The 27,815-nt window shown below is 40.5% G+C and overlaps 1 protein-coding gene and 2 long non-coding RNA genes across 3 annotated transcripts in view; 1 reads left to right on the top strand and 2 right to left on the bottom strand.

The window, feature by feature from the left end:
- The window catches only part of ITGB8 (integrin subunit beta 8), an 81,166-nt gene extending 57,754 nt beyond the window's left edge, over positions 1–23,412 (bottom strand). Inside the window, 1 exon segment of the mRNA XM_017871549.1 lies at positions 21,891–23,412. Coding sequence (XP_017727038.1) covers positions 21,891–22,017 — 127 coding nt within the window. The 5' untranslated portion in view covers positions 22,018–23,412.
- On the bottom strand, positions 253–21,847 carry LOC108529319 (uncharacterized). Its single transcript, XR_001885491.1, has 2 exons — positions 21,801–21,847; positions 253–1,293 (listed from the first exon to the last, which is right to left on the bottom strand). It is a non-coding gene; the product is annotated as an uncharacterized LOC108529319 (long non-coding RNA).
- Positions 22,063–25,527, top strand: LOC108529318 (uncharacterized). The gene is made up of 4 exons (XR_001885490.1): positions 22,063–22,174; positions 24,047–24,139; positions 24,315–24,461; positions 24,972–25,527. It is a non-coding gene; the product is annotated as an uncharacterized LOC108529318 (long non-coding RNA).
- Positions 25,528–27,815: the final 2,288 nt, after the last annotated feature.

Genomic DNA, 27,815 nt, shown 5'->3' with positions numbered 1-27,815 from the left:
GAACTAGCTTATTTTTAAAGAACTTTGAAGATATAATGAAATGCTACTAAATTAAAATAGTCTTTTTTAATGCTGCCATCCTCAGGTACAAGACCACCAAATTCACTTACTTTTCCTTATTGCACAGATCTAAACCTAATTTAAATTCATCAAATGTTCCTTGTACCTCCAAAGGTGATTATCCCCTGACTGAGCAGAATTTTCTTGTAATGCGTTAGGAAACAGCACTAATATCTTTGGTTCTCAATAGACAGGTTTTTAAGGTTTTTATTTATATATAAACTTTATGTTTCAGGGACAAATTTCAACTTCTCCTGTTACATAGTGAGTAATTTGTGTGATTATAACAGGGCCTTATGCTAGCATAAAGATTTTTGGAGAGCTAAAGAAAAACAAACAAACATGTTCAACCTTGGGCAGGTTAAGAAATGTTAGGGCAATGCAATGCATTCCATTAGTCTGCCCTGCCCTGGTTAGGGCAATCCCAGCATGAGTCAGAGCTTAAAGTGGTCTGACATGGCATAAATCAAAACTCTAGGTCATGAGGGAATTTACAAGAAGAACCATTGTGAAGCCACTAATGACATCCATGGTGTTGAAATGGGCCATCACAAGAAGCCCAGTCAGATGGGATCATATCAGATCTTTTTATTATGATTCATTTATGCCCATCATAATCAACTTCGCACTGAAAAAGCTCTGATTGCTGCACACAGTGGGTGACTATATAATTTATGATCTACACTGAGACACTTTTTAACTTGAAAGGGGCACTGTTAATTGTACCGGTGCAAGATGTTAAACTGAAACTCCTCAGGAAAGCTGAAGTCTAAGGTCACTCTAAACACAGAGTATTCCTTTGTTGTTCAATGAGAAATCAAAACAATAGACAAGGCAATTCATGATGAGTTTACAGGAAATGTGAAAGGAGAAAGAGAATACTATAGTTAAAGATGCACTCTCTCAACGTAAAGGTAGACTTGAAGCTGGTTTTGAAGGATAGGTGAAATGCAGAAATCTGGTTAATAGCTGTTTGATTATCTTCAGATTATGCCTTATGTACATCTTTACATGTATATTTGATGTGGAAAGAAGATGACAAAACATAAGGAATATTTGTCATTTGTGTTTGAAACTGATTTTGCAGTCCATATTGTTTCCTAGGCAAGGCAGTTTCTCTTGGCAGCCAAATGGTCACTCAACATACAAGAAGAGTAGTTCTTGAAGAGGAATAAATTGAGTTTTGCAGTTGCTCATTTAGCTGAATACTTCAATTTGTCTTCTGACACTCACCTGCTGGCAATTTTCAGGAATGGCAGAAACAGGAAGAAAGATGGGATCAAAACCATGTCATCTATCTGTATAGCTTTTCCTACATTAGACTTGGAACTTGAAAAAAGGATCAAAGTCTCAAGATTCAAGGAGGGCCCCCAAGGCCCCTCAGTGGCAAATTCTGGTTAAAACTGCATTTGTCTAACTTGGAAAAGCAATATTAGTCATGTGCTTTGTGTCTTGTTTTCACTGGAAATTTTCCATACATTCCAACTGTCCTGTTTATGAGGCACACTCCCTTTCTATAAAAGCCAAAGTATTCACCGGTTTCCCACTCTGTTCCTCTAAATAATGTTTTCAGTCTAACACACTAGAGTTTCAGGGGCTCGTCCTATTTTCATTTCCAGCTCTTGGCAGGTACGGGTTTCCTTTCTCCAACTAAAAAAAAACAAAGCACTCTGCTATTCATGTCCAAACTTCAAATGACATGATTAAGGCGGTTTAAAACAATGCCCTAGGATATTAGGAATGCATTTTCTACAATGTATCTTTTAAACTTAAAGTCACATTGCAGGTATGAACTTGATTAAGGTAGCAAAGCAACACTCTATATTGTAAGAAATTTATTGCTAAGTAAAAAACATATACTGGTAAATTAAAATCCAACATGAATTTTAGGTCACTTAGGATTTGGTTTTCCTGTAATCACATTTCAAAATTCAAAATGTGTTTAATACCTTTTGACTCTGCACTTGAAAATTAAATCTATACATACAGTACAATAAAATTAGAGAAAATTTAAAAAAACAAGTATCAATTACACTGTGTTGGCCCTATGCCAAGCACTTTATATAAATGATCTACCTGAAGCTTCATAAAGTTCCCATGAGGAAAGTTCTGCTATGCCCATTTTACAGATGGAAAACTACAGCTTAGAGAGGCTAAGTCTCACCTAAAGTCACCGAAGTGGTAAATACAGAGACCAAGTTTGAACCCAATTCTGATGACAGAACCTTTTCTTGTAAACACTGTCTTAGGTAGAATAGAGAATAACATAAAAAAGAGAATTTTCCCAAAGCATGACTGAAAACCCCTGGCTAATTAGTACTATTATTGTTCTTAAGTGATGACTCAACAGTAATCCCCAGTACCTCCAGATAATTCTTTAATATAAGTAGTATGTCATTACTTTTCTTATCATCAGTGCTAAGGTAATCCTATTTTCCCGCTCTAAAGATAAGAATGTTAGATTCTCCCTAGTAAGATTATTTTCCATCCTTGGAGTCAGAGACTCTCCTAAATACTTTGGTACCCTTTTCAAAATTCATTTTTTTCTATGCACAGGGAAACTGAGTTTTAGCATGAAAAAGCCCCAGCCTGAACACCTCACTGAGAGCATAAAGCAGATTGGCTGGCACTTGTTCAGCAGAGGGGAGAGCTGTCCTTTTACAACCGTGTTTCCCCAGGCTCTTGCCAGGGGACAGCTCTGAGCTGCATGCTAATTAGGCAGTAGCATAGGAAGTGGTGTTCGCAGTTGCTGTTTCCATTTGTGAATTTCTAGCTCTGTCTTGAAAGCCAAATCTGGAACAAAGGAGAAGGCAACTTGTTCTTCTCCTAACCCTGCCTATTCGCTGGCCTCCGCTTCATAAACTAACTTTGCTGAAGCTTTGCTTCCTCGTTGATGATGTACGAAAAATGTTCCCCTCGTTATGTGCTGTGTTCCTCCACTGAGCTGTGAAAACATTTTGAAAAGTAGAGTGCAACTTACAGTGACATGATTGGTGGAGAACATTTGCTGTATAGTATGTACAGTTCTGTGAGTTTATGGGACTATCTTAAGATACAATTTATAATAGGAAAGATTTATTTTAAAAGGTCACCAAAGACCAGGTGCGGTGGCTCACGCCTGTAATCCCAGCACTTTGGGAGGCCGAGGCGGGCAGATTACCTGAGGTGAGGAATTCAAGACCAGCCTGACCAACATGGCAAAACCCCGTCTCTACTAAAAATACAAAAATTAGCCGGGCATGGTGGCGGGCACCTGTAATCTCAGCTACTCAGGAGGCTGAGGCAGGAGAATCACTTGAACCTGGGAGGCAGAGGTTGCAGTGATCGGAGATCACACCATTGCACTCTAGCCTGGGCAACAAGAGTGAAACTCCATCTCAAAACAACAGCAACAACAACAACAACAACTTCAATAAAGGGAATTGTTTTTGTTTTTGCTTTCTAAAAAAGGGCCACCAAAATCCCTATACATTAGATAAAACAGTTGCCCAATAATGCACACTGATTATTCCCTGTTTTATGTTTTGGCACTGTCAGTAAAGAGGCATGAGCAAAACTTTAGTGGGTGGAAGGTTTCTGTATGTTGACGGTAGTGGTACAATAGCTGCAGAGGTCTATACATCTGGCAAAACTCATCCACTGACATTTTAAATAAATACAGTTTATTGATGTAAATTATATCAATAAAGTTTATTTACAATTAGCACTGTAAATTAACTTAGATGGAATATTTGTTAGATAAAAGACAGCCAGTGCACAGTAAAGGAATATATTTCTTTCCTGCCAGTATGTAGCAAAACATTAAACTACAATATACGATTTTCAGAAAAAAAGCCAGTGACATCTTATGTTTTTATTTTGTTGTTGTTGTTGTTATTACAGATTAGATAGTGGTTAATTGAAGTTGTTTATCCCTATACGGCATATACGGCATTTGATTTACATATCCTCTTATATTCAGATTAATTTATTTTAATGCTTCTTCATATGGATTGAACTTGTTTGTGAGATAATAAAAAAATCTTTTCAAATTCAAAACTTATTTGTTATATTCTGCTTGCAATTTCTTGCCAACTCTCGGCAGCCTAAGAAATTCAACAGAGTAGGTAGTAATACCAATGTAAGATTAAGTATCTTGGTAATTAGTACTATTAGGTTGGTGCTAAAGTAATTGCGGTTTTGGCCATTGAAAGTAATGTCAAAAACCTCAATTACTTTAGCACCAACCTAATATTATGATCAATAGTAATACTAATATAGCTTGAACTACACATCAATATTACACTTTATATCCTGTTCTCTAAAGTAAATTCTCTTCTATCCTCAATGCCAAATGTGACTCTAAATATTTGTCTTTTCTAAAATTCATTTTATTTTGGAGACTCAGACAAAAAGGAACTCTGAATTATCATAAAATGTGTTAACTGTATCTTATAGGATAGATAATCTTCCATAGTACCTTAATATCTTATAATTTTCAATTAACATTTGTTCAGTTTAATATCACTGGTAGAAATTTGAAAACATATAGCACAGTAGAAGTGATAAATTCAGAAAATTTAATATTGATACTGTATTATGAACCATAGTCCATATTGTCCTATAAAATTCTTATTCCATATTCTCCATATTTCCCCAAATGGTCCAGCTAACATTTCTCCTTCATCAAAAGTCAGCTTTATGCAGAGTTCATCATTCCTTGGGGAAGTGTTCAAACAGTGCTTTGGAAATATATTCTCCTTGTTCCCACTGGCTACTTACGAGATTCTCCCCAACTTCCATCTTGTAACACTTATCAATCTCTATTCTTTCAAAGGTCACAGCTCTTATTTATATGCTCCCCCACTTTGTTATCAGCACTAGAAACAGCTAAATTTACAATGTATTCATCACCTTGCTCAAGGTTTTTCTGTCTTACCCAAGACACCCCCCATACCTCACTACCTCCACCATGAACAGAGCCATTAGGAATCTCTGGGGCCAGGAGCGGCAGCAGGAAATTCTCATGAGCTATAGAGGAGCCACTGGATAATGGAACCATGAATGAGTTCTTAGGTATGAAAAACCAAAGAGAAGCAGAATAAATAACAAATTCAAGAGGAGCCAGAGGAGGAGACAGAAAGCAGGCTACTGGTTCAAGAACTCTAAAACATGGAGTTGAAAGTGAACAGGAGGTCAGACACAAATGGGATGATGTATCCTAAGCAATATTTGCTTATCTGAGGCTGCCTTATGGGACACTGCCAGAAGCCTATTAAGAATTGGGCTCCCTCCAAATTTCTTTCTCACCTCATCTAGTTCCTAGACCCTGCTTTTATTAATTTCTTGTTGACTTTCCATCATATGTTTTCACTTTCACTGTTCTAATTCTTTCTCATCAAATCCATAAGAACTCATACCAAGTCCTCTCATTTAAGATAGGACCCTAACTTTACCTTTGTATTATCAAGAAAATCTAAATAATATTCCTTTTCTCAAGTCAAAATTGTCTTTGTTCTCTTATTAGAAAAATATCTCTCCTCATTACCAAGATCATTTCCTCTGGCTCTCTAGTTAATATATCACTCAAAGGCAAATAATAATTCTTAATTACATTTAGCAACTAGCACTTAGCAATGTTTAAATTTCCTCTGTCTTTCAACCGTGAGTGGGCACTCTATCACTTCTCTCATTCTCAAGCAACTCTCAAGACTGTTATGTCTTTGGCTATCTTTACATTGCTCTCTCAACTCTACAGCCTGACGACTCTATGAACTAACAAGATTCCAAGCCTCACTTCCTTGAACATGACCACCAAATTGGTACCTTCAGTTCCAAACTCTCACCCAAGCTTCTGTCTTGAACTTTCAACTATCTGCAGGGCAACCCACTCAGATTCCTGCCACAACTTCAAAATCTTCGAGTCTCAAACATTGTTCCTCTTCCTGACTTGAATGATCTGTTCCATTAATTACATTATTTTCCCATCTATTCTGATTTAAATCTTTGTGGTCAACCTTGACTCCTCTCTATACCACAGCCTCAACAACCTGTCAGTCACCAAGACTTTTTGCTTTTACTTTAGTGTCTTTAGTATTTCTTGCTCCCTCTTTTCATTCCCATGGATCCATCCTAGTTGAGGCCCTCCTTATTGATCATTTGCTTTAATGTAACAATGTTCTCAGAGTCTCTTACAAACACCATTTACCACTAAAAATCACTAAATACGTTGTTGCCAGTTTCTTTCACTGATACAGTGTGATCACATTACTACCCTACTAAACAATCAAATCAAAACAAAACAAAACAAAACGCCTGGAATTATTTCCACCACATGAGTAGTCAAGTGTCTCAGTCCATTCAGGCTACTATAACAAAATACCTTAGACTGGATAATTTACAAACAGCAGAATTTATTTCTCACAGTTTTGGAATCTGGCAAGACCAAGACAAAGGCAGCAACAGATGGGGTGGTATGGTGAGGGTGCCTTCCTCATAGGTGTCACCTTCTTGCTGTGTCTTCATATGGCAGAAGGGACAGACGAGTTCCCACAGGCCTTTTTCATAAGTGCACTAATACAATTCACCAGGGTTCTATCTTCATGACCTAGTCATTTCCCAAAGGCCCCATCTTTAATGTCATTACATTGATGATTAGATTTCAATACATGAATTTTGGAGAAGCAAAAACATTTAGACCACAGCATAAAGTTCTAACAAATCTACCCGCCATTAACTCCAAGGTGCTCTCTTTTGCTTTTCCCCTAATGCCCTATGTCATGGTCAATGTACATACTTTCTCTCTGCCTGCAGAGCCCCCTTCAGGTAAAATCCTCAGGTGTTGGATTTGGCAATCACTTTAATCATCTGGAGTCAAGAGTGTCTCAAGACGCCCAAAGAAAGTCCATGTTGCTTTCGACGGGAGATGGGGTGAAGTGAATGCCTCACATCAAAACTAAGTCAGGCTTCCTTAGACCTTGTCTCTTCCTTCCATAAGAATCAAGAGCAAATCTCAGAACCTCCTCTTGCCCCTCAACCACTCACAGTATCATCACCACTATCTACCTTGAGATCCCAAAGACTAATCTCACTTATCCATGTTTATTGCACCAGTTTCTACAAAAAGCCCAAGACTCTCAGATTCACCCTCATTCCCCCAACACATTCTAATCCCTAGAAGGCTCTGCACAACCCCTCTTTTCTCCTTATCTCCTACTCCTTTACAACTCCAGAAACCCATCCCCTGTGCCCTCTGAAATTCATAGTCCATTTCCAGAAGGAATGCCCATATCCCAGTCCCTTATCTGAATGTCCCCTTTACCATCTTGTTTGAACAGAAACTTGGCTCTCCCCTGAGAACTCGTCTTCCCCTGACCACATGAGTAATGGCTGATGTTTCTCCCAGAATCCATATATCCTTGAGCTTGGAGATGTGTGTCTTCCTGAGTCCTCACTGCTATTCACAGGCACTTCTTCCTCTCTATCCCCTAGTCATCCCACCCTGAGCTTTGACACTTGCAGCTTACATTATATCACCCACTATCCTGAATTGTTGCAGGCATTCACTGACATTTACCAATCATAGGGAGATGCTGTCTCATTTTTGGAAAAGGTTGCCTCCTTGCTTGCTATAATTTTCTCCAACAGTACTCCTATGTCAATTCCTGACAATTTTTGTATATACACACATCATCTTTGCAATACAAGACGCATCAGCTCCTTATTCTCTTCTCCAATTATTTTGTCCTCCACCCTGATTTGGCTACTTTGCTTCCATGTTAAGAACTTTAGACCTTGTAATTACCAGTAACTGCAACTTCTCTACAATTCCAGTTTCACATATCACCCTGTCTGACCACCTCTTGTCTTACAAGCTAATTCACTCTGCCTAGGCTCCAGATACCAAAAATCTGCCACTACCAGTCCTTCAATCCTCTCACACATTAAAAATATCTCACATTGTTTCATAGCCTCTCATCTCTCTACCCTTTCTCCAGTTACCCAAAAGGCTAACTCTCTTACTGCCTTGAGGGCTTGGCTCAAACACTGGTCTTTTTTTTAATGAGGCCTACCTCATGTAATCTACTTGAAATGGCAACTCTGTCCTCCCCCAACCCTGCTCCACTTTTCCCCATAGTACTTACCACCTTTGAACATACTAGATAATTATGTATAACTATATTTTTAAAAATATTTTTTCTGTCCTCCCCCAAAATATAAGACTTATGAGAACAAGAACTTTTGTCCTTTAGTTTCATAATGTTTTCATACTTTGAATGGTACTTGCTATGCACTTGTTGAAAAATATTTATTAAATAATTAGCACATATTTGATTTTAGCTACAATTAAAGAATTTATTGGATCATAATGTCAATATCCTACTAGAAAGTGATATATTATTGAGGCAGATGACATATTGTTCATATTTCCCTTCCTGAGGCCCTGGGACTTGGCTCAGATAGCACCTTCTCAGTGAGACCTTCTCTAATTATCCTACTTAAGATCATACCTCCTTCTCCAGTACTCTTGACTACACATCTGGGTTTCTTTCTCTCTACAGAAGGTGCTAGATACTGAGTGCTGTCTGGTGTGCCGCACATTCTATTTCTTTAATATGTCAAATGTCTGTCTCTCTAAATTAGAACAAAAGCTCCATGAGAGCAGATCTTTTTGTTTGGTTCTCTGCCATATCTCTGAGGCTTAGAGCAATACCAGGCACAGTGTAAGAGCTCAGTAGGTATTCACTGAAGGAGAGGATGAATGGGTGTCTCCCCTGCCTTGCCCAAAACATCCTATGTGCTCTCTCTCTCTTTTTGTTTACTTCTGTGACATTAGGGTAACTTCCTCCCGATGTTGTCCCTTCTCTTGGTCAACTCTGGAGCTCAGCTCAGGGTGCATCTCCCTGGGGAAGCTTTGTCCTCCTACTGCACTTGCTCCTCTGGCCATTCCGCACTGCTCCCTGCACACATACAAAGCACTATTGTTTCCCACAGGTTGTCCCTGAATTTTGCCATTGTGATATCCTCACTCTACTCATTTAATAAATTAATACTGGCACTTCTGTTCTTCCTGTCTTTACACACACATTTAAAAGTTTCTTCTAATAGATAAAAACAATGCAAATAATTATATGTACTATTGGAGACACAGTCTGGATTTTGCTTTGTGCTGATGCATTTTAAGACCATCTCGCAAAATACACTATGCCTAGAAAAGGTGGACCATATGTATTGTAAAATCTAAATAGCTGGAACCTTCAATTAATCAGGGCTCTAGATTTTAATTCCCTCCTAAAAAATGAGAAAAACTAAAACTAAGTATCAATCTTTAGAAAAGACTGCAATGTTCTGTCTTGCATCAGAACACATTTGACCTATTTCCTGTCTGAATCAGAAGCCTAAAGCTCTACAGCACTAATGGCCCAAACCACTCACCTCTGCCCCACAGCACCATCTCGTATTGTATGCCCACACAGCTCCTCAGGCTCAGCCACCCCATCTCCTTGACACCTTACTTCCTCTCTGTCCCCATAGCAACTAGTCCAATGTGAAATGCACTGAGCAGGTGCTCAAGCAATGAATTCATTTATTGATTAAATGGTAATGCTGAAAATTTGCAAATCTGATCAAAGGATAACTGCAAGGCTTTTTTCAAATATCAAAGAAAGTTTAAATGATGTACTTACCAAGAAAGGAAAGTGTACACACACTTGTTGAAAAGATGTTCAAAGGCAAGAGTCAGAATATAAATGGCCATAGAATTTAACTAATTAAAACATCACCTTTCATAGGCACTCTAGGTGACCAGGATTTTCCTATAACTAATTTTTACCTGCTCATAGGTAGCTCTGTTAGTATTATCAAAAGCTACTTGATTAGAGGAAGAAAATGGGCCAAGATTTAGTCAAAAGAGAAAGGACATCATCATCTGGGAGTGGAGAGCAGAAAACTCCTCTTCTTAAGGAATTTTGAGGTAGTAATTTTGATGGCTTCTCCATCCTTGAATTTTTTTGTTATTATGTAATACTTGCAATTAAGTCATGGCATTGTGCAGTATTTTAGGGATAGGGCACCTGCATATGTTCCTGTTGTAGAATAATAGCACAACCTGACATAAGACAGAACTTAATAGCAGTGCTATCAAATGGAACAGGCAGGGTGCAGCAGGCAGCAGATAACAGGATGATGTCACCTCAAGGGAGAGTGGGAGGGCCAGAGAAAACTTCCTTAAGGAATTTCCCGGGCCATTTTATTACATGATTGCATCTTTATTCTGTCTGGTTCCCAAATATACATTATCTGTTAAAAACCACACAGTATTGTTAGGTTACTACTGAGAGTCAGCCCAGGCAGCCGGATCAATAAAAACTGGCCAAACGGCAGCAAACCTGTTCAAAGACATGAAATTATCTGCCAATATCCAACTTCCTAGGTCTAAACTTTGATGTCTGAGCCCCTCTGTTTCCTACTTAGCTTTCCCTTGGACCTCAGATCTCTTTTGTCTTCTAACACTTAATACCTTTCAGGTTCAACTCTGCCATGTCTACTAAAGACCCACAAACTGCCTTTCAAAATGTACAACCAATTTATATTTGAATGGGAAATACAGGAGCTACACCCTCACCATGACTGAGGCAATAGGATGTCTCTTCACCTTGTCAGACCCACATTGCATATCCATTGATTATGCAGAGACTGCTAAGTTAATCTGTTTCTTCTGGCCTGGAAGGCTCTGCACTATTCCCAAACAAATGACAACCAAACTCCAAACTTTGTGTTTCTAGGTTTCTGTGCTCTCACATGCAGTGTGAGTATCTGTGGCCATTGATTCCTTGGCTCCTGAACAACCTAAAGTGCCCGGATTCCCACCACCTTTCACTTTTGCACACCAACAATTCAGAAAAAAATTAAAATAAAAATGAATGAAAAATCTTTTACGAAATGTGCAATGGGTATAGAAGTTGTTGGTAAAGCCCTCTCAGATTCTGTAATTTCCAGACAGTCTCCCAGTGTTTATGTGGCACCTCTTGTGATCTTTTGGATGGAAGAGTTTACTGTATATCCAGGCAACGTCCAACAACCTGGTCTTGTGTAACCAATTCACTTAGACCATCCTGGACCACTTACTGTACAGCATTCTCAGAGGCCTAGAAAGGTGAGTTTGCACTTTTAAGGGTAATGTTTTTGGGAATCCAAATTCCGCCTAGGAAATTCATGTATAAGAGTGCCACTAGGCTGGAGAGGTAAGCTCCAAAACATTGAGGTAATTCAATATTTCTTTGGACTTTCAGGGTATTTAGTTCCTTGATTGTCAATGAAGAGCCCTAACAAAGATCCTCAAGTGGACTGACCAGTTAGTGGGTCCTCTGACACTAGGGCAGCTTTATATTATACAACTTGGAGGCCAATTCTGGCGTCCTCTGGAGCTTGATGTTCTTTTGTATCATGCTAGAAGCATCTAGATTGTTCAAAGGGCCAAGAATACTTTGGTTCTGCATGTGGGCTTTTTTTTTTTTTTCTTAAGATTAATCCCAAAGGAATTGAAAATTATGCAGTATAAGAGAAAATATCATATACCATCTGGGCAGTCTCTGAGAAGTTTGCCCTGTGAGAAGGAGGAGTGTAACATCCAGTGATCGTTCTGGCTGACCCAACATTTCTACCCCCCACCCCAGTAGAAAGCAGTCAGAAGTAACGTATCTTTTTATTTTTAGCTCAAACATATCCCTAGGAGGCAGAATTTGTCCAAAAAGCCCTGATGTCTGACTTCATAATGCCCAAAAGCCAATCTCTGCCCAGACAAGTCTATAACCAGATAATCCATCCTCAAGCAACAGTGAGTTCTGGCATCAGTGCTACGCTGACCCCCAAGTAGCCAACTGTCAGCCCCAGACAGCCCTAGAAGGGTGGTCTAGGCCCAATCTCCAGCTGGCTATGCTGTCTTAAGTGGGCCACAGGCACGTGCTGAAGAGCCCCCTTCCCTTCTGCCATGTGATCACAATCCCATCAGATGTTACAAAGTATCATGTGGCCTTGGACACCTTCTTCACAAGGCACCAAACATGCTATATCTTCTAAACTAAAGACTGCTAGTAATGCCATTTAGTTCTCATATTTTCAGTATCAACCTGAGGTCAGGCTCTCTGATTATATACGTTGACCCTCACCTTAGGGCCCTTGTTCTAGCTGGTAGTTACTGACACGCTCAACGGAAGGGACCTTTTTAACCAAAACCAAGGATGCCTGAAAGTGACTCCCTTCTTTAATGTTTCTTTTCTTTTCTCAGTGTTGCCACTGTCCAGGTGAATTTTCTTGGAAATTGGGCCCCATCTGTCATTTCTAGAGCATTTTATTTTGCACTTTATGATCCACTTGTCTTCAATTCCCCATAAAAATCCAAACCAAATGCACAAAAAGACAATGGAGCAATACCTTGGGAGGCATGGTTTGTACTAAGAAAGAGACCAGCCAGTCATTTTGCTGCCAACAATACAGTTCAGATACAATAGTGTCTTTGTTTCCAACTAGAACAGCCAGTTCTACAGCAAGTCCTGGCTACCCCAAAACTTCTTGGCAGCCTTTGTTCTATTGCAGTCAATGAATACCTTACATGACTAAGCCTACCCAGCCTGGCCTCTTTGCACCTCTCCAGCAGGCAATTAGAGAAGACATTCCCTATTTGATACTCCTTAATATAAATCCTGTCAATCCAGTCCTTGTAGAATTTTGAATTTTCCTTTTAATTATTTTCTTTGTTTGGCCTCATAATATTCTAATGATCCTTTAAAGCATAGTGGGAATCCCTCATTCGGTAAGGATGAAGTTTTCACCCAGCCCCTTCCCCACCTAGTACCTGTAACTGTTACTAAGAAATTATCCTAAATATATGGTCCTTACTAAAATCAGAAAAAAAAAAAATGCCTTTACCTGGGAAGCTGTTTGTTGTTCAATTCCAAGGAAAGAACCCTTGTACCACATGTACACATGAAACAGCAGTACTTTTAACTGTGGCTTCATTTACTATTGGCAGATCTTGAAATATCAACCTGTTCTATCCTAAAAGGAAGTTGAGTCCAAAACCATGGAAAACACCAAAACATTCCTGGCCCAAATCCACCACACATCTCACATACCTAATAAGATATATTTGGTACAATTTTTCAGAGCTGGAATATTTCTAGCTTTTCATCCTCCTGTCTTCATCACCAATCCTTCTCTCCACTTCCAAACTTGGTCTCTTCCATGGACTTTGACTTGAACTAGCCCTTGACAGCTACTCTGTTTTCTTACCCTGTACTATCACGAGACTGTAAAATTTTTGGCAATCCTCTAGAATAAACAAATTATACCAACATTTATCTGGAATAGCAACAGATTCTGTCCTTAACAAATGTAACAGCATTTGTTGATTACAAAAAAAGCAAAACAACAATAAAATACCTGGCAGAGACAGCGCACGCCTAAAACCATTCCAGCAGTGATGGTTGGCTCGTTGATGAGGTCAGCATGAAAGGCCGCTTTATAAGACCTTATATGCTGCTTTATAAAATGAACTTTTATATTTTATTTTATTTTATTTTATTTTATTTTATTTTAGACAAAGTCTCACTTTTTCTCTCCTAGGCTGGAGTACAGTGGCGCGATCTCGGCTCACTGCAACCTTGGCCTTCCGGGTTCAGGCGATTCTCCTGCCTCAGCCTCCTGAGTAGCTGGGATTACAGGTGCCCACCAGCATGCCTGGCTAATTTTTGTATTTTTAGTACAGACGGGGTTTCACCATATTGGCCAGGCTGGTCTCGAACTCCTAACTTCAGGTGATCCACCCACCTTGGTCTCCAAAGTGCTGTTATTACAGGTGTGAGCCACTGCTCTTGGCCTAAAAATGAACGTTTAGTACTTTGGATAATAGCACTCAAAACAGAAGCATCTTTAAAAATCATCTTAAAAGTATATATCTGATAAGAACACTTTAACAATGCAATTTTAAGTTAATAATCTTATTTTTGTTTCCTAAACTAATATTAGTTAAGGACATTTTTCAATAACTGCAGGAAGATAATTTAAATATATCTGTTTAATATTAGTAGCTTCCTAGCAAGAGTTGATCTTAGCACTTTTGTTAAAAGTTGGGTCTGTTTTAATTAAATTATAAAATCCCAATGGAAATCATTCTTTCAGTACATTTTTTTGGTGTGTAAATCAAATAATTTGCTTACTGTGAAAGACAAAATAAGGTCACATTAAGATTGACTTTAAGTTGAAAAATAGTCCTTTTATTCCACGAATGTAGTATGGCACTGCTTTTTCTATATAGTCATTCATTTATAGATATTAAATATCAAATATCAAATACATGCTAGCTGAATAATTGGACCAAATTAGGTCATTCGTGTCAGTAAAATGTTCTTTCCTAAGTTTTTGTTTTGTTTTGTTTTGTTTTTTTTGAGATGAAGTCTCGCTCTGTTGCCAGGTTGGAGTACAATGGCGCAATCTCAGCTCACTGCAACCTCTATCTCACGGGTTCAAACAACTCTCCTGCCTCAGCCTCCTGAGTAGCTGGGATTATAGGTGTGCACAACCACACAGCTAATTTTTGTATTTTTAGTGGAGACAGGGTTTTACCATGTTGGCCAGGCTAGTCTCAAACTCCTGACCTCGTGATCCGCCCACCTCTGCCTCCAAAAGTGCTGGGATTACAGGTGTGAGCCACTGTGCTCGGCCTTCTAAAATATTTTTTAAAATAATAGTGGGAAATAAGTAAAACTAAATTAACACTATGCATACATTTGACTCTCATTATAACATGATTTGCAAGAGAGTAAAATTTTGTATAATCTGTACACATCTCGAAGATTACCAAAAGGGATTTAGTTACTAAAACATAAAAGCACTTTGACATGAGGTAGTCAAGACTACCAGATTACCTTATGCAATGGTCTCTGGTGCTTTCTTTGTCTCCCCCAATAATATTTATTTGTTTGTTATTTATGTATCTATTTTTGAGATGCAATCTCGCTCTGTTGCCCAGGCTGGAGTGCTGTGGCATGATCTTGGCTCACTGCAACCTCCTGGGATCCAGCAATTCTTGTGCCTCAGTCTGTCAAGAATCTGGGACTACAGGTGCGCACTGCCATGCCCGGCTAATTTTTGTATTTTTAGTAAAGATGGGGTTTCACCATGTTGGCCAGGCTGGTCTCGAACTCCTGACATCAAGTGATCCTCCCACCTCAGCCTCCCAAAGTGATGGGATTACAGGTGTGAGCCACTACACCTGGCCGCCAGTAATATTTAAACTAGTAGACAAGTCTGCCCCTAACTTTTTCAGGGCCAACAGCAAGAGCACAAATAGCAATGAGCATAACAGACTAAATATTTAACAGCTACAAACCAGGCAAAGAAACCCACAGGTAAAACAAGTTCTATCTTCCTTCCTTGATAAATATATATGCATAATGACCTGGAAGGCTAGGTCTGAATTTGGAATATTCACCTCCAGATTTCTGATTAGGAACTGGGCAGTGTGTGAAGTGTTGCCTCTCCGACCATGATCTTCCCCTCTTTTCTCCCACCTCTAGATTTGTTCTGCAGCACAGGTAGCCTGTCGTTTACCTGCATGGACACTTCAGCTCGCATGTCCAAGCTCTGTTTACTTCTCCTGTGTCAGTGTCCTTGGCCAACTTCACCTAGGATTTGGCACAGGGGTGACTCAGTTTACCTCCAGAAGGCAGGCCATAAAAGTAGCCTGAGGCTGTTTAGGCTAAGAATTCTGGAGATGATCTAGAGGGGGTGACAGACTCTACTTGAGCAAGCCCCACGGACTCCCTGCCCATGGTTGAGGTCATGGTCTGAGGACAGCTAGAGTTGAACCTTCCAAGGTTCAAGGTAGGGACTCCTCTCACCTTTGAAAAGCAATCTATATGTCTATAATTATGATTCAGAATGCTGACTCGAACCACACAGATCGGAATTCTGGGACCATTATTTATTAGTTAAGAGATCTTGAAGAAGTTATTCAATGCCTCTTTAATTAGTTTGCTTACCTATACAATGGGAATAACAGTATATAACTAAGAGGGTTGTAAGCATTAAATAATATATTTTCATATTATGTGTCTAGGAGGGTGCCTGGCCTACAGTAAATAATACACAAAACTTAACTATTGTTATTTTTTAACTCCAGAACTCAGTATAGTGCCTGTCATAAACCTGTATGTGCTTTAAGAAAGCCTGAATGAATAGTAATTAAAGGAGTTAGAATAGCTTGGGTTTTTTATTAATTTTTAAAGTATTTAGTTGAAAACTACTACAAATTCCAGTTTTCATAATCTAAATCAAAATCAATTTTAAAGTTGATACCAAGGGTAAAGAATTAGGATCACTTTTTATATTTTATTATCAACAATAGAAATAATTGTCACAGAAAGTTTGAAAACAAGACAGACTTTGAAAAATAAGATTAAAGAGTACTAAGTCTCAGCTTTTAATCTTTGCTAATGATTTGCCCAGAAGGTCAAGAGACTGCTTTCTGGTATGGGCTGGGAAAACAGAAACAAGTGTCCTTTATAGTGTAACCCACTTTTAAAAGAAAACTTTATTTCTCAAAGTTCAAATTCTAGTGAGGCTTAGAACTGATTAGGGAGAATTTGCTTAGCTGCCCAATTTTAGATTGGTCACTATTAGCCTCAAGTTATTCATGGGGTCATTTACTCCAGATATTTTGTGAAGACCTACTGTGTACCAAGCACTGGACACACAAAAATATAGGCAGCTTCTCCTCTCAAGGAGGTCACACGTGGGTGTGTCCATAGCAACGCTGGGAGGAAGTTGTATGAGGAGCCTGAAGACAATGGGGGAGCTAGGGAAAAGTTCTGAGCAGAAAGGGTGGACAAAGGTTTGAAATGATGAAGACTGCTTAGGAAGCTCATATTATGAAGCATAATTCAGGCTTTCTCCACTACGTTCAAATCCCATCTCTCCTACTTACTAGATAGGTGACATTGGGCAAGTTACTTATCCCCTCTGCTCCTGTTTCTTTGCTTCAAAAACAGGGACCTCTCTCACAGTGTTATTATGAAGACTGGACAAGAAAATGGAGTTTGGTTTTGAATGCGTTAGGGTTTTTGCCTTTAGGCATGTAGTGGAGATGTGGTTCACACAATTTGCTGCACCTTCTGGAGATCAGATAACAGGGCAGGATTAGAGATAAATACTCTGGAGGTGTCAGTGTAGAAATGGTATTTAAGACCCAAGACTGGGCCGGGTGTGGTGGCTCACGCCTGTAATCCCAGCACTTTGGGAGGCCGAGGCGGGCGGATTCCGAAGTCAGGAGATCGAGACCATCCTGGCTAACACGGTGAAACCCCGTCTCTACTAAAAATACAAAAAATTAGCCGGGCATAGTGGCGGGCGCCTGCAGTCCCAGCTACTCGGGAGGCTGAGGCAGGAGAATGGCGTGAACCCGGGAGGCGGAGCTTGCAGTGAGCCTTCTCAAAAAACAAAACAAAAAAGACCCCAGAGTAGATCAGAGAAGTTCTTAGAAGAGTTCTGAACCACTCCTACATTTGGAGGTTAAGAAATGAGGAAGAATCAACATCAGAGATGGAGAAGGAGCTTAAACCAAGAGAGTGTGGGTCCAAGAAGCCAACAAAACTATTTCCAAGGAGGGCAAGGTCAACAGTGTCAAGTCACCAACAGATGATACATCAAGCAGGATGGAGATTAAGAATTGGACATCAGATCTGGCAATGTGGAGGTTACCCTGATCTTATGAGAGTGGACTGCAGAGGTGATAAAGAAAGCCTTCTCACAATGGATTCAAAGAGAAGATGAGGAGAAGAATCGGAGACAAGAGTTATGGACAACTCTTTCAAGGACTTATAGCAAAAGGAGAGTGAAAAATAAGAGATAAAAAGATTTTGCCACATATATGGATATTGCTTTAAATTATACAGTAGATGGGAGAAAAGCTAATCATGCAAGGGTGGGCGGATCCTTAAAACTGAAACTTTACAAGGTATACCTGCTGTGATTTCATTGGAATAAAACAATTAACATTTCTCTGGGGAAGCAGATTTACTCATGTTGTTTTTTCCTCCTCATACACATGCATATCAAAAAGCTATTACGTATCCATACTTTCTAAATAAAATATTTTAATGGAACTATAATAGAACTATTGAAAAGTAAATGGTTGAAACTGTGTCTTTGCCATTTCTTGTGTCTTTCTCTTCTGCAATTGCTCCCTTTAAACATTGTGACCATTCTTGTTGCCCTCAGTTTCAGTTTTTTAAAAAATTCATGCTGTAAGATTAGTTACAGTGTGTTCCTCCTCCCATAAAATTTTTATTTACTGAAATATTTTAAAATAAAATGACATGAAAATTTATTTCAAAATATTTAGTTGGGAGAAGGGGATGAATTGGGTACTGGTAGGAGCAGAGATGAAAGAAGTTGGCTTTGAGTTGATGGTTAATGAAGCTGGGTGATGAGTATATAGCGGTCCCTTATACCATTCTCTCTAATTCTGTATGCATTTGAAAATTTCCATTATACCATGTTAAAAACTTCAAAAAATCATAGGGTTAATACCATGTTTAACCAAAAAGAATCCATTAAGTAGTGAGATTTCAGATAATTTGGTAACAAGAGAATAAGTTATTTTGGGGCACAGGAATTTTTCTGGCATTTTCCAAACCATATCAGCTACTTTGCTGTCAGCTTAGAGGGCAAACATGCATGATTTTTAATTTATCAGAAAGTATCTCCATTGCTTCAAGATAGAATTAATTTGGGTGCTTATTATGCAAATAATTTAGAAGGATGATTTTTTTGTTAATGATACCTTGGTTCTTTTAAATATCCAATCACTTTAGGTAAGCATAAAGAATTCTGGGAACACTTATGCTATGCAATGTTTTGAGGGGAAGTAATGCTATGGTCACAAAATAATGTTAATCTAGTTGGTTGTTGTTGAAAAGAATAAATAATTGATAGTTGAATAAACAGAAGGTGAAATTTCATTATAATAATAGTTACCACTTTTTAAAAAGAAACTGTGATATCTGAAATTTGTTACACTTATATTGCTATATAAAAATGTAGGTAATGAAAGTTCTTTATCTTTTAAAATAAGTACATGTGGAAACAATGTTGCTACATTAACTCTTCCAATATTAATCACTAGATATACTTTATGTTTTCTGGTTATTTATTAACCATTTTATAGTGCTATTATTTCTCTAGCTATGGGTAATTTCCACCAGATATAGTTAAAAAACAAACTGCAATAATTTTTTCTATATCAGAAATCTTTGGATTTGATTAATAACATCCCCACTGCTCACTATATATTTGTTATTAAAAATAAACTATGTGTTCGAGACCTATAAATTCCGCTTTAAAAATTAAACCCAAAGTTATGCTGGTCTTATGCAGCTTCTGGTCTCTTTTGTATGGCTTTATTGCCCTCAACATTTTCCTGGTGTAAACTACTGAGCAAGGGAACAAGATTTCCTTTGTAACTGATACCTAAATTTCTATTCTGCTTTAAGCATCTAATTTGCACTGTAAAGACATATAATTTGAGACTTGTAGTATATCACAAAAGTACAGCAGTTTATGCTGATCTCTAATTTTCTGAGTTATACTGGCTATAATTTACATTTTTTGCATGTTTTTAACTGCCATGCAAATCAGTATACATCAGAAACCTTTGTATATTGACAGAGACTGGGAAAAGGATGCCTTGTTCTGATTTCAGATAAGCATTCCCTTTTCAGGTCTGCAGGTGCAAGGAGGCCCATTCATAATATTTCCTTCAAATCAGTTTTAGATGCTGGGTAGAAATACAATGCTTTTTCACAAGAGCCTGACTAATGTTTATAAGCACAGTTAATGTTTTTTAAAAATGTACTATAAATAGTAAATTTTAGAGGCAAGTGGGACTTTTTCCTTTGCCTATACATTGGGAACAAAATATACTGTGTTAACACAAATTTTGGTCATTTTACTAGTGTGTGTGTGTGTTTACTATATCTAGAAAAGGACTTTATTACTTATTGAAACAGGATGAAATTATGCTTAGTGGAAAATTTGCTGCAACAAATGTATGTTTCTTCCATTTAAGAGATAACTGATAATGAATGTTACTTTTTCCTTTGCCTTTTCACTATTTTGAAATCAACAAACAAGCCAAAAAAATAACCACAAGATCAAGAGATTTACTCTAATTTCTCCATTTCAGATAACTGAGCAAATCTCCCTGAAACAAATATTAGAAAACTATATATGCAACAATTTACTAAAGATAGCTGGATGTTTCCAAATGTTTATATATATATATATACAGAGAGAGAGCCTACTTATAAGGTTATGACTTGACTGTTTCAATTAGCTTTAGGCAAAAACTTGGCACATCAAAGCATAGGAGTAAATTTTAACCTACAAAACAATTACAGCTATTAATTAAACTCTCCTTGAGCCCGAGAGGTCAGAGAAAGGCTCTAGGCCGGGCGCGGTGGCTCAAGCCTGTAATCCCAGCACTTTGGGAGGCCGAGACGGGTGGATCACGAGGTCAGGAGTTCGAGACCATCCTGGCTAACACGGTGAAACCCTGTCTCTACTAAAAAATACAAAAAAAGCTAGCCGGGCGAGGTGGCTGGCGCCTGTAGTCCCAGCTACTTGGGAGGCTGAGGCAGGAGAATGGCGTAAACCCGGGAGGCGGAGCTTGCAGTGAGCTGAGATCCGGCCACTGCACTCCAGCCTGGGCGACAGAGCGAGACTCCATCTCAAAAAAAAAAAAAAAAAAAAAAAAAAGAAAGGCTTGGTGACCAAACAGAGAAAAGTGAAATTAAAAAAAAAAAAAGAAAGAAAGTATGACAATAGTCACTGCATTGGCAAAAATAAATGTTGGGTCTGTATTAAAAACCATTAAGCACTCATTCTAAACTCATGATTCGTCCTATTACTTAGTTGTATAATTTTCCAACAATCCAATCCGGTATACCACCTTACATTTGATTTTGTCTCATAAATCCAAAGTCCTAAAACACCTTCTCATGTACTATTTGACTTGAACTTCCCTTTGTGATTTAGAGAAGGCAGGTATTATTAACCTCCTTTTACAGATGAGGACAATGAATTTCATACAGTTAACCTCTCCACCTCAAGGTAGCTCTGACATAAATGGTTTGCCTGGACAGAAAGCTGTCAATCCTGGTCCAGAGTTCTTTCTGCTTCTCTGTATCAGAGATGGATCTCAGTGAGGGATCAATTAGATAGTGTTTTTTTTTTAAGCTGAAAGGATGGTGACTTAAAGCATGAATATCCCTCCAGTGTGGGTAATTCATTCAGATTTACCACTAATGATAGTAGAAACTCGTATGCTGTCCTTTTCTGGACTCAAAAATTGAAGACTACTCCCATTATAACCAACTTATCTACAGCCTCGAGTTAAAGGCAAGTTAGTCATTAGTGGACCCAAATGTTAGAAAGATGGGGAGAATACTCTGTACAGACGATGCCCTTAAGAATGGACCAGGGCACCTAAATGACTTCTGTAAACAGGACACCCTGTCTTCCAAAATTCCTTTCTGTTAGGGCTTCCTCAACACCTAGGAGTAACACACAGTGCCTCCTCTGATAATTAGTCCTTGCTGTCGCTCCAGGGCAGAAATGCTTGACACCTGGCCTAGAGGCCATCTGTGCTGGAGGACGCTGCCACGCACCCGCCCTCTTGAAGTTCTCTGATGACTGCAACTTACCTGGCCGGGATGCTCTGGCCGGGCAGCTCTTCGTGCCAGCCCAAGACCTTTAAGGAAAAGAAGAAAACAAAACAAAACAAAACAACTTACCACCTTGGCCCAGTCCAAGAACAAGTGAAAGCACACAGGCTGCCCAGAGGAACGAGGCGGGACCTCGCCGGTCGTTTTGCAGGCAGACAAATGCAGCGGTAAAAAAAGCCAGGGCCGAGCCACACATAATGCAAAACAGCCCGCCCCGCGCCCGCCGCCTGCCTGCTTTCCCGACGCGCGCTCGCGCCTCCCGGGCGCACCTCGGGGCCCGCTGGCCGAGTGTCGCTAGGACGTTTTCCGCAGGCCTAGCAGGCTGACCCCGCGGCTCGGAGCAAGCGGTGCAGGTAAGCGGGCCTGGGCACCGCTCGGCATCTCAGGGCCCCTGCGGCCCTCCCGGTTCGGCACGGCAGGTCCCGCGGTCTCCGCGAGAAGCACCTCCTTCGACGGCCAAGGGCCCCGGCGGCGATTGGAGAGAGGACTCTGCAAGGGCTCCGCAGCCTGCTCCGGGACAAAGAAAAGAACTTTTGTTTCTCTCCAGCCGGTGGGGCTTCTGCTGCATAAATCAGCTTAGTGAAGAGCCAAACACAATCAAACCCAAACAAAGCCCAAAGCTGGGGTGGGGGAAACCACCCTAATGTACATTCACTGGGTGATGCTGGATCTGTGGGAGGGGACGCCGGCGAGGTCGAGGGGAAAAAAGTCCATGGCGCATCAATCAGCGCAGTTTCTTCCACAGGTGGGCAGGGAGGCCAACGTCACTAGCTGCAGCTTTGCAGCCTTGCCTGCGGAGCAGCGGGCAAAGACAAGTCGGCAGCGTCCTGGCTGGCGAGGGAGGAAGCTCGGGATGCCAGCAACAGGGGGAGGCGACTCTGGGAGCTCCCTAGAAGCACCCACCGACTCCCGCAGGCACAGAGCGAGGCATCGCCGCTCCCTGCCTGGCGGGGAGTGGGGCCCGCGGCTGCGAGCGCAGAAGGGGAGGTTCCGCCGGGTGCCGGAGCCCGGCTACGCGGGGCGGGGGCTGCGTGCCCTAGTCCTTTCGGCCCCAGTGCGCGGCTCAGGCGTCCCGCAGTCCAGAGCCCGAGTTGCTGGCACGCTCTGGGGTGCACACGGCGAGGATGCAAGAGAGGCGAGGGCGGCGATGGGCGGGAGAGGGGTGGTCCTGCTCTGGCCCCCGGGGGGGCTCCAGACCTGCGGGTAGCCGGGTACACTCAGGGCAGAGAGTTGCTAAGAAACCTCCCCACGCTACCGGAGCGCCTAGGCTTGGCTGCCCGCAGGCGCGGCTGCAGCCCGGGCAGGAGCTGCAGTAACAGCTCGGAGCAGCGTGGGCGGGACATTGATGAGGCATGAAGTCACCACGGCCCACACTCGCTCTTTGTTTTGCTCACTCCAGCTCTTTTTTCTCCCCCTTGGCTCTGATAGTTGCCATTCCCATCGTTCACAAGAACTCCTGAAGCGTAGCCGCGAAACAGGAATGGCACGCCTCGTTCCCTTCTCCCTCCTCCCCCGAATCCTTGCACCCCAACGCTCGCGGGGGTGGTGGGAGACTCGCTCAGCGCCAGCAGCAGCTGCGAGCAAACCCCAATCTCTCAACCCCGCGCTGCTCGCCGCTTTGTTCGGAGATACTCACTGCCCGGCAGCTGCTGCATACAAAGTGGAGTCAAGGGACCTCCCCTGCCCCCAACGCCCTCTACTTAGCACTTTGCTTGCAGTTAGGAGCTCGTCCTCTGCCCCACCACAAGGCTGCCCCGGTCTCCCTAGCCTTTGGAGAGTTGGACCAGTCTGCAGGGGCTGTTCCCGGAGCGACCGGCCGAGATTTCTCGCTGCTCCTTCCCTACTCCAAACCTTAATCCTAGGCTGGACAGCCCTGTTTTTCCCCAGCGTCTGGTGGTGGCTCTGGGCTCTTGCAAGTTACAGTGGGTCTTTTGATCTTAAGCGTCACCTTCCCAGTAAACGGAACAAAGAAGTTACAGACAGCAGCTAAGTGGGGAGAGGGGAGCTAAGGAGAGAAGGTGGGAGGCGTTTCTGCCTGCTTGCAGCTCAGAAATTTAGGTGCAAGTAGGGTGCGGGTGTTATGCTGGGCAGCTGTCCGGGAAGCAGCGCGTCTCCTCGGGTCCTGTCATTACCACGCTAAGTCGAGGGAAGGAACTCAGTCCCCCGCATTGGAAACAAGACAGTGTTTCCAGTTCAACACAGTGATGGTTCTCTTTTCCCTCTAGGGGCAGGAGTGATTCCCAGTCCAGAGGTTTGACCTCTCATTTTAATACAACACCCGCCTCTTACAGGCAACAGACCAGTCCAGCCAGGTCAAGGTGAAATATGCGGGAGTTTCCCCCCTTCTTATTTAATAGTTTCCGTCTCCTTATTTGTAGTTAAAAAAAAAAAAAAAAAGGTAGGAGGCGTGCTCTCTCTCTTTTTCTTTCTGTTGACTGAGTGAATGGAAAGTACCTGGTTCATAAACCACAACATCGAAACTCCCCCTTTCAGGTGTGGACTGCACAGCGAGGTGCACAGAATTAGTTAAGCAAACCAGGAACCCAGCTAGAAAACTAAACGCGCCCTGGATCTACAAAGCAGGTCCCTTCGAGAGACCAAAGCCGTGATCCCAACCTTAGCAACATAATTCTACTACAGGTGATATACTCTAAATAAATAGAAATAAATCCAGCTCCGCCTTAATTTTTATTTTCTTTTCTTAGTTCCAAGTTCGAACAGTTATAGTTTTGTTTTTTGGTTGTCCTAAAGGAAAGACGTAAACATTAGTTAGGAAGGGTGTGAGGACTTGAAAATTTGAACACAAAGGTATCAGAGTCAATATCTGATTAGTGACTCTTCCATTGGGCAGCCTGTGTGTTTTCCAGGGGTTATGACACAGACCTACTGAATGCAGCCACCCTTGAGACGTGCAGTGCTCCAGTTAAAAAAAAAAAATTAAATCCCTCATTCCCGTAAGGGCATTGTCAGTACACTTTAAAGTGTCTATCACATAACCATTCCATGATATTCTAAAATACAACTCGTGATGCTGGGTTGTAAGTGGCAGTTACAGTAACAAATAACATATAAATGTATGCAAACAAGAAATGATGTAACTTTATGAAATTGATGAGGTATGCACTAATTTTTGTAACTCTATATTTTTAGGCGTTGATATATTATATATACTAATCCAGAAAAACCATGTAGCAAGAGGAATAAAATGAAGTTCAGAAATCTGTTTCGGGAAATTCTGAAGCCCTTTAGAAAGAAAGATTTCTACATTTTGTTACGTGAAATTCAAGCAAATATATGTCAGGTGCCAGTGCTATGGAGTTGTTGAAGAATAAGCACAATACCATTTATTACCACTTCTCAGTTGTAAAGAAGCTGTAACTCTGGTTGTTGAAATAAAATAAAATGAAATATCCTAGATGTGAGACTGACTCCTGCCAGTTATTTACAAACAAGTTATCTGCACATTTTGGGCTGTAAACATAAAAGTAAATTCTCCTGAAAGACTGTAAATCATCTTTGGGGTTTTCTTAAAGTAAATACAACTAGTGACCCAGGAACAAAAAGTTTGCTTGTTTCCAATAAATGTCACTGATCATCATAACTCATCCTTTTTCCTATAAGGAAATGTACAGCACATTTTAAAGAAATGCAGTATTGTTATCTTCGTTGTATTACCTGAAGAATTCCAATAAAGGAAAAGTGTTTCAGAAGATGGTGACTTAATTAATTTCTGTTTTCTATCATGTTCGGCTATCTTGCTTTGAAATTTCTGACAGCTAATTTTCATCATTTGTGGTAATGAGAGGAAATGAAATTCATAGATAGTCTAAAAATAACATTTTAGTTATTCATTCCAGGCTTCCTATCATTAGAGTCTTTGAGCTGAGTTACTAAAAAGTCATAAAATGAGATGACTTAAATTTCTTCCCTACTCCTTTAACCTTAATTTCTCACTAAGTCAGTTTATGGTAAGAATGAATAAGCTATAGATAGGTAGCAGGAGTGACGGAGACATTCAGACTATTTTTTAAGAAAGGATCTTGCTATCTCACTATGTTGCCCAAACTGGCCTTGAACTCCTGGTTCAAACTTGAACTCAAGCTATCCTCCCACCTCAACCTTGTGTGTAGCTGGGATTGTAGGTGTAAGACACCACATACAGCTGTGGCTATTAACATGTTAACTAGATTTGCCCAAATTATTGATCTGACAGTGGCACGTACAGACACGTTTGAAATTTAGTGTGTTTAAAATTTTTGAAGTTGGGATCAGAGACATTCAGTATGTTTTGGATATTCACAAATTATCTATGAGCTTTCCTGAGACATCTCAGAAGATGATTAATGGTCAGACCAGTGAGATATACTATTGTGACTATGACCTCTAGCTTCTTCTAATGATAAAGTACATAAGTTACTTGAAGATATTTTTCACTGAATTGTTAATAAGACAGTGTTTCTCATACTGTAGACTGAAGACTGCATACAACACAATCCCCCACAGAGTAATTCTGAGTTCTAATTCCTTGTCTCTATTCCAGGAGATTCTGAATTAGTAGATCTTGTATGGTGCTCGGCAATCTGCATTATACCAAGGCCCTTAAATGGTTTTTATATGCTCTGAAGTTTAAGAACCTCCTACTTTAATGGGTTAATGCAGAGACTTCTTAAAGGCTTCATGAGTGTTTAATAACAAAGATCAGTGTCAGGTGCAAATTCAAAGAAAAATGAACTGCTGGAGCCAATGTCTTTTGCCAAGATAGTTTATGGATGACTCAATCAGTGAGACATTAATGTTTTCTGAAACAAGACTGCCATGATTAAGCTTGGGAAATGCTGAATTAAAGTCAAATTAAATCCTTTACTAGAGGAATTCCCAGAAACTCAATAGACCAGCATGCCATTAGATTCTCCAAAGGAAGAACCCTTTATTCAGAGAACATCTCACAGATTAATCTTCCTTGAAGCATGCTGCAGAGCTAGCCCCATTTTACAAATGTGGAAACTGAGACAAACATTGACAAAGAAACCAATCTCACTTTTTCTTTCTTTCTTTCTTTCTTTTTTTTTTTTTTTTTCCCCAACCTCACTTTTTCAAGGGAATTCGTGAGCAGGCAGAAATCAGAGCTCTGATACTTCTCAATCATCTCATATTGTGATGACTTTTAGTTTCAAGTAAAGAGTCAGACTGTGGCTGTTCTAAGTAAAAAAGGAAATTATTGGCCAGGTGTGGTGGCTCACACCTGTAATCCCAGCACTTTGGGAGGCCAAGGCAGGAGAGTCACCTGAGGTCAGGAGTTCGAGACCAGCCCGGCCAACATGGCAAAACCCGTCTCTACTAAAAATGTAAAAATTAGCCTGGCATGGTGGTGTACGCCTGTAGTCCCAGCTATGCGGGAGGCTGAGGCATGAGAATTGCTTAAATCTCGGAGGTGGAGGTTGCGATGACCTGAAATTACACCACTGTACACCAGCCTGGGTGACAAAGTGATACTCTGCCTTAAAAAAAAAAAAAAAAGAAAATTATTGAAAGAAAATTGGGAGCTCACAGAATCAGCAGGAAGCTGGGAGACTAAGACTAACCAAGGCCAGAAAACATGGAGGCATAAGCAGTAGCAGGAAGTGTCTAACTCTTAAGAACAACTTTGAATCCTCCCTTTGCTTTGGATCACTTGCTCAAGATTCAAAATCCTTGTTGGGAATATCTGATTTTCAGAATTTTCATCATATGTTAGTACACCAGCTTTCTGGGTGTGGGAAAAGGAGGGGAGGGCTCCTGTCTTTGGCTTTCTTGGTAGAAAATATGGGTACTTTTGAATGAAATATTTTATCCATGCATAGTCTAATCATGTGCACAGAGCCTGTGTATGGTGTTATCCTTTTACAGCATGCAGTAAACTAATGCTTGTTTAGCCTTTATCTCATCATTAGAAAGATGATGTTTGCCCTGGCTCACTACTTCATTGCACACAACTGGAAGTCTGTGTGCTAGAAG

This window comes from Rhinopithecus bieti, unplaced genomic scaffold, assembly GCF_001698545.2.
Source record: "Rhinopithecus bieti isolate Rb0 unplaced genomic scaffold, ASM169854v2 scaffold_5882, whole genome shotgun sequence".
NCBI classification, from domain to species: Eukaryota; Metazoa; Chordata; class Mammalia; order Primates; family Cercopithecidae; genus Rhinopithecus; species Rhinopithecus bieti.
Note: the sequence above shows the minus strand (reverse complement) of the source record. Positions and strands in the feature narration are given on the sequence as shown.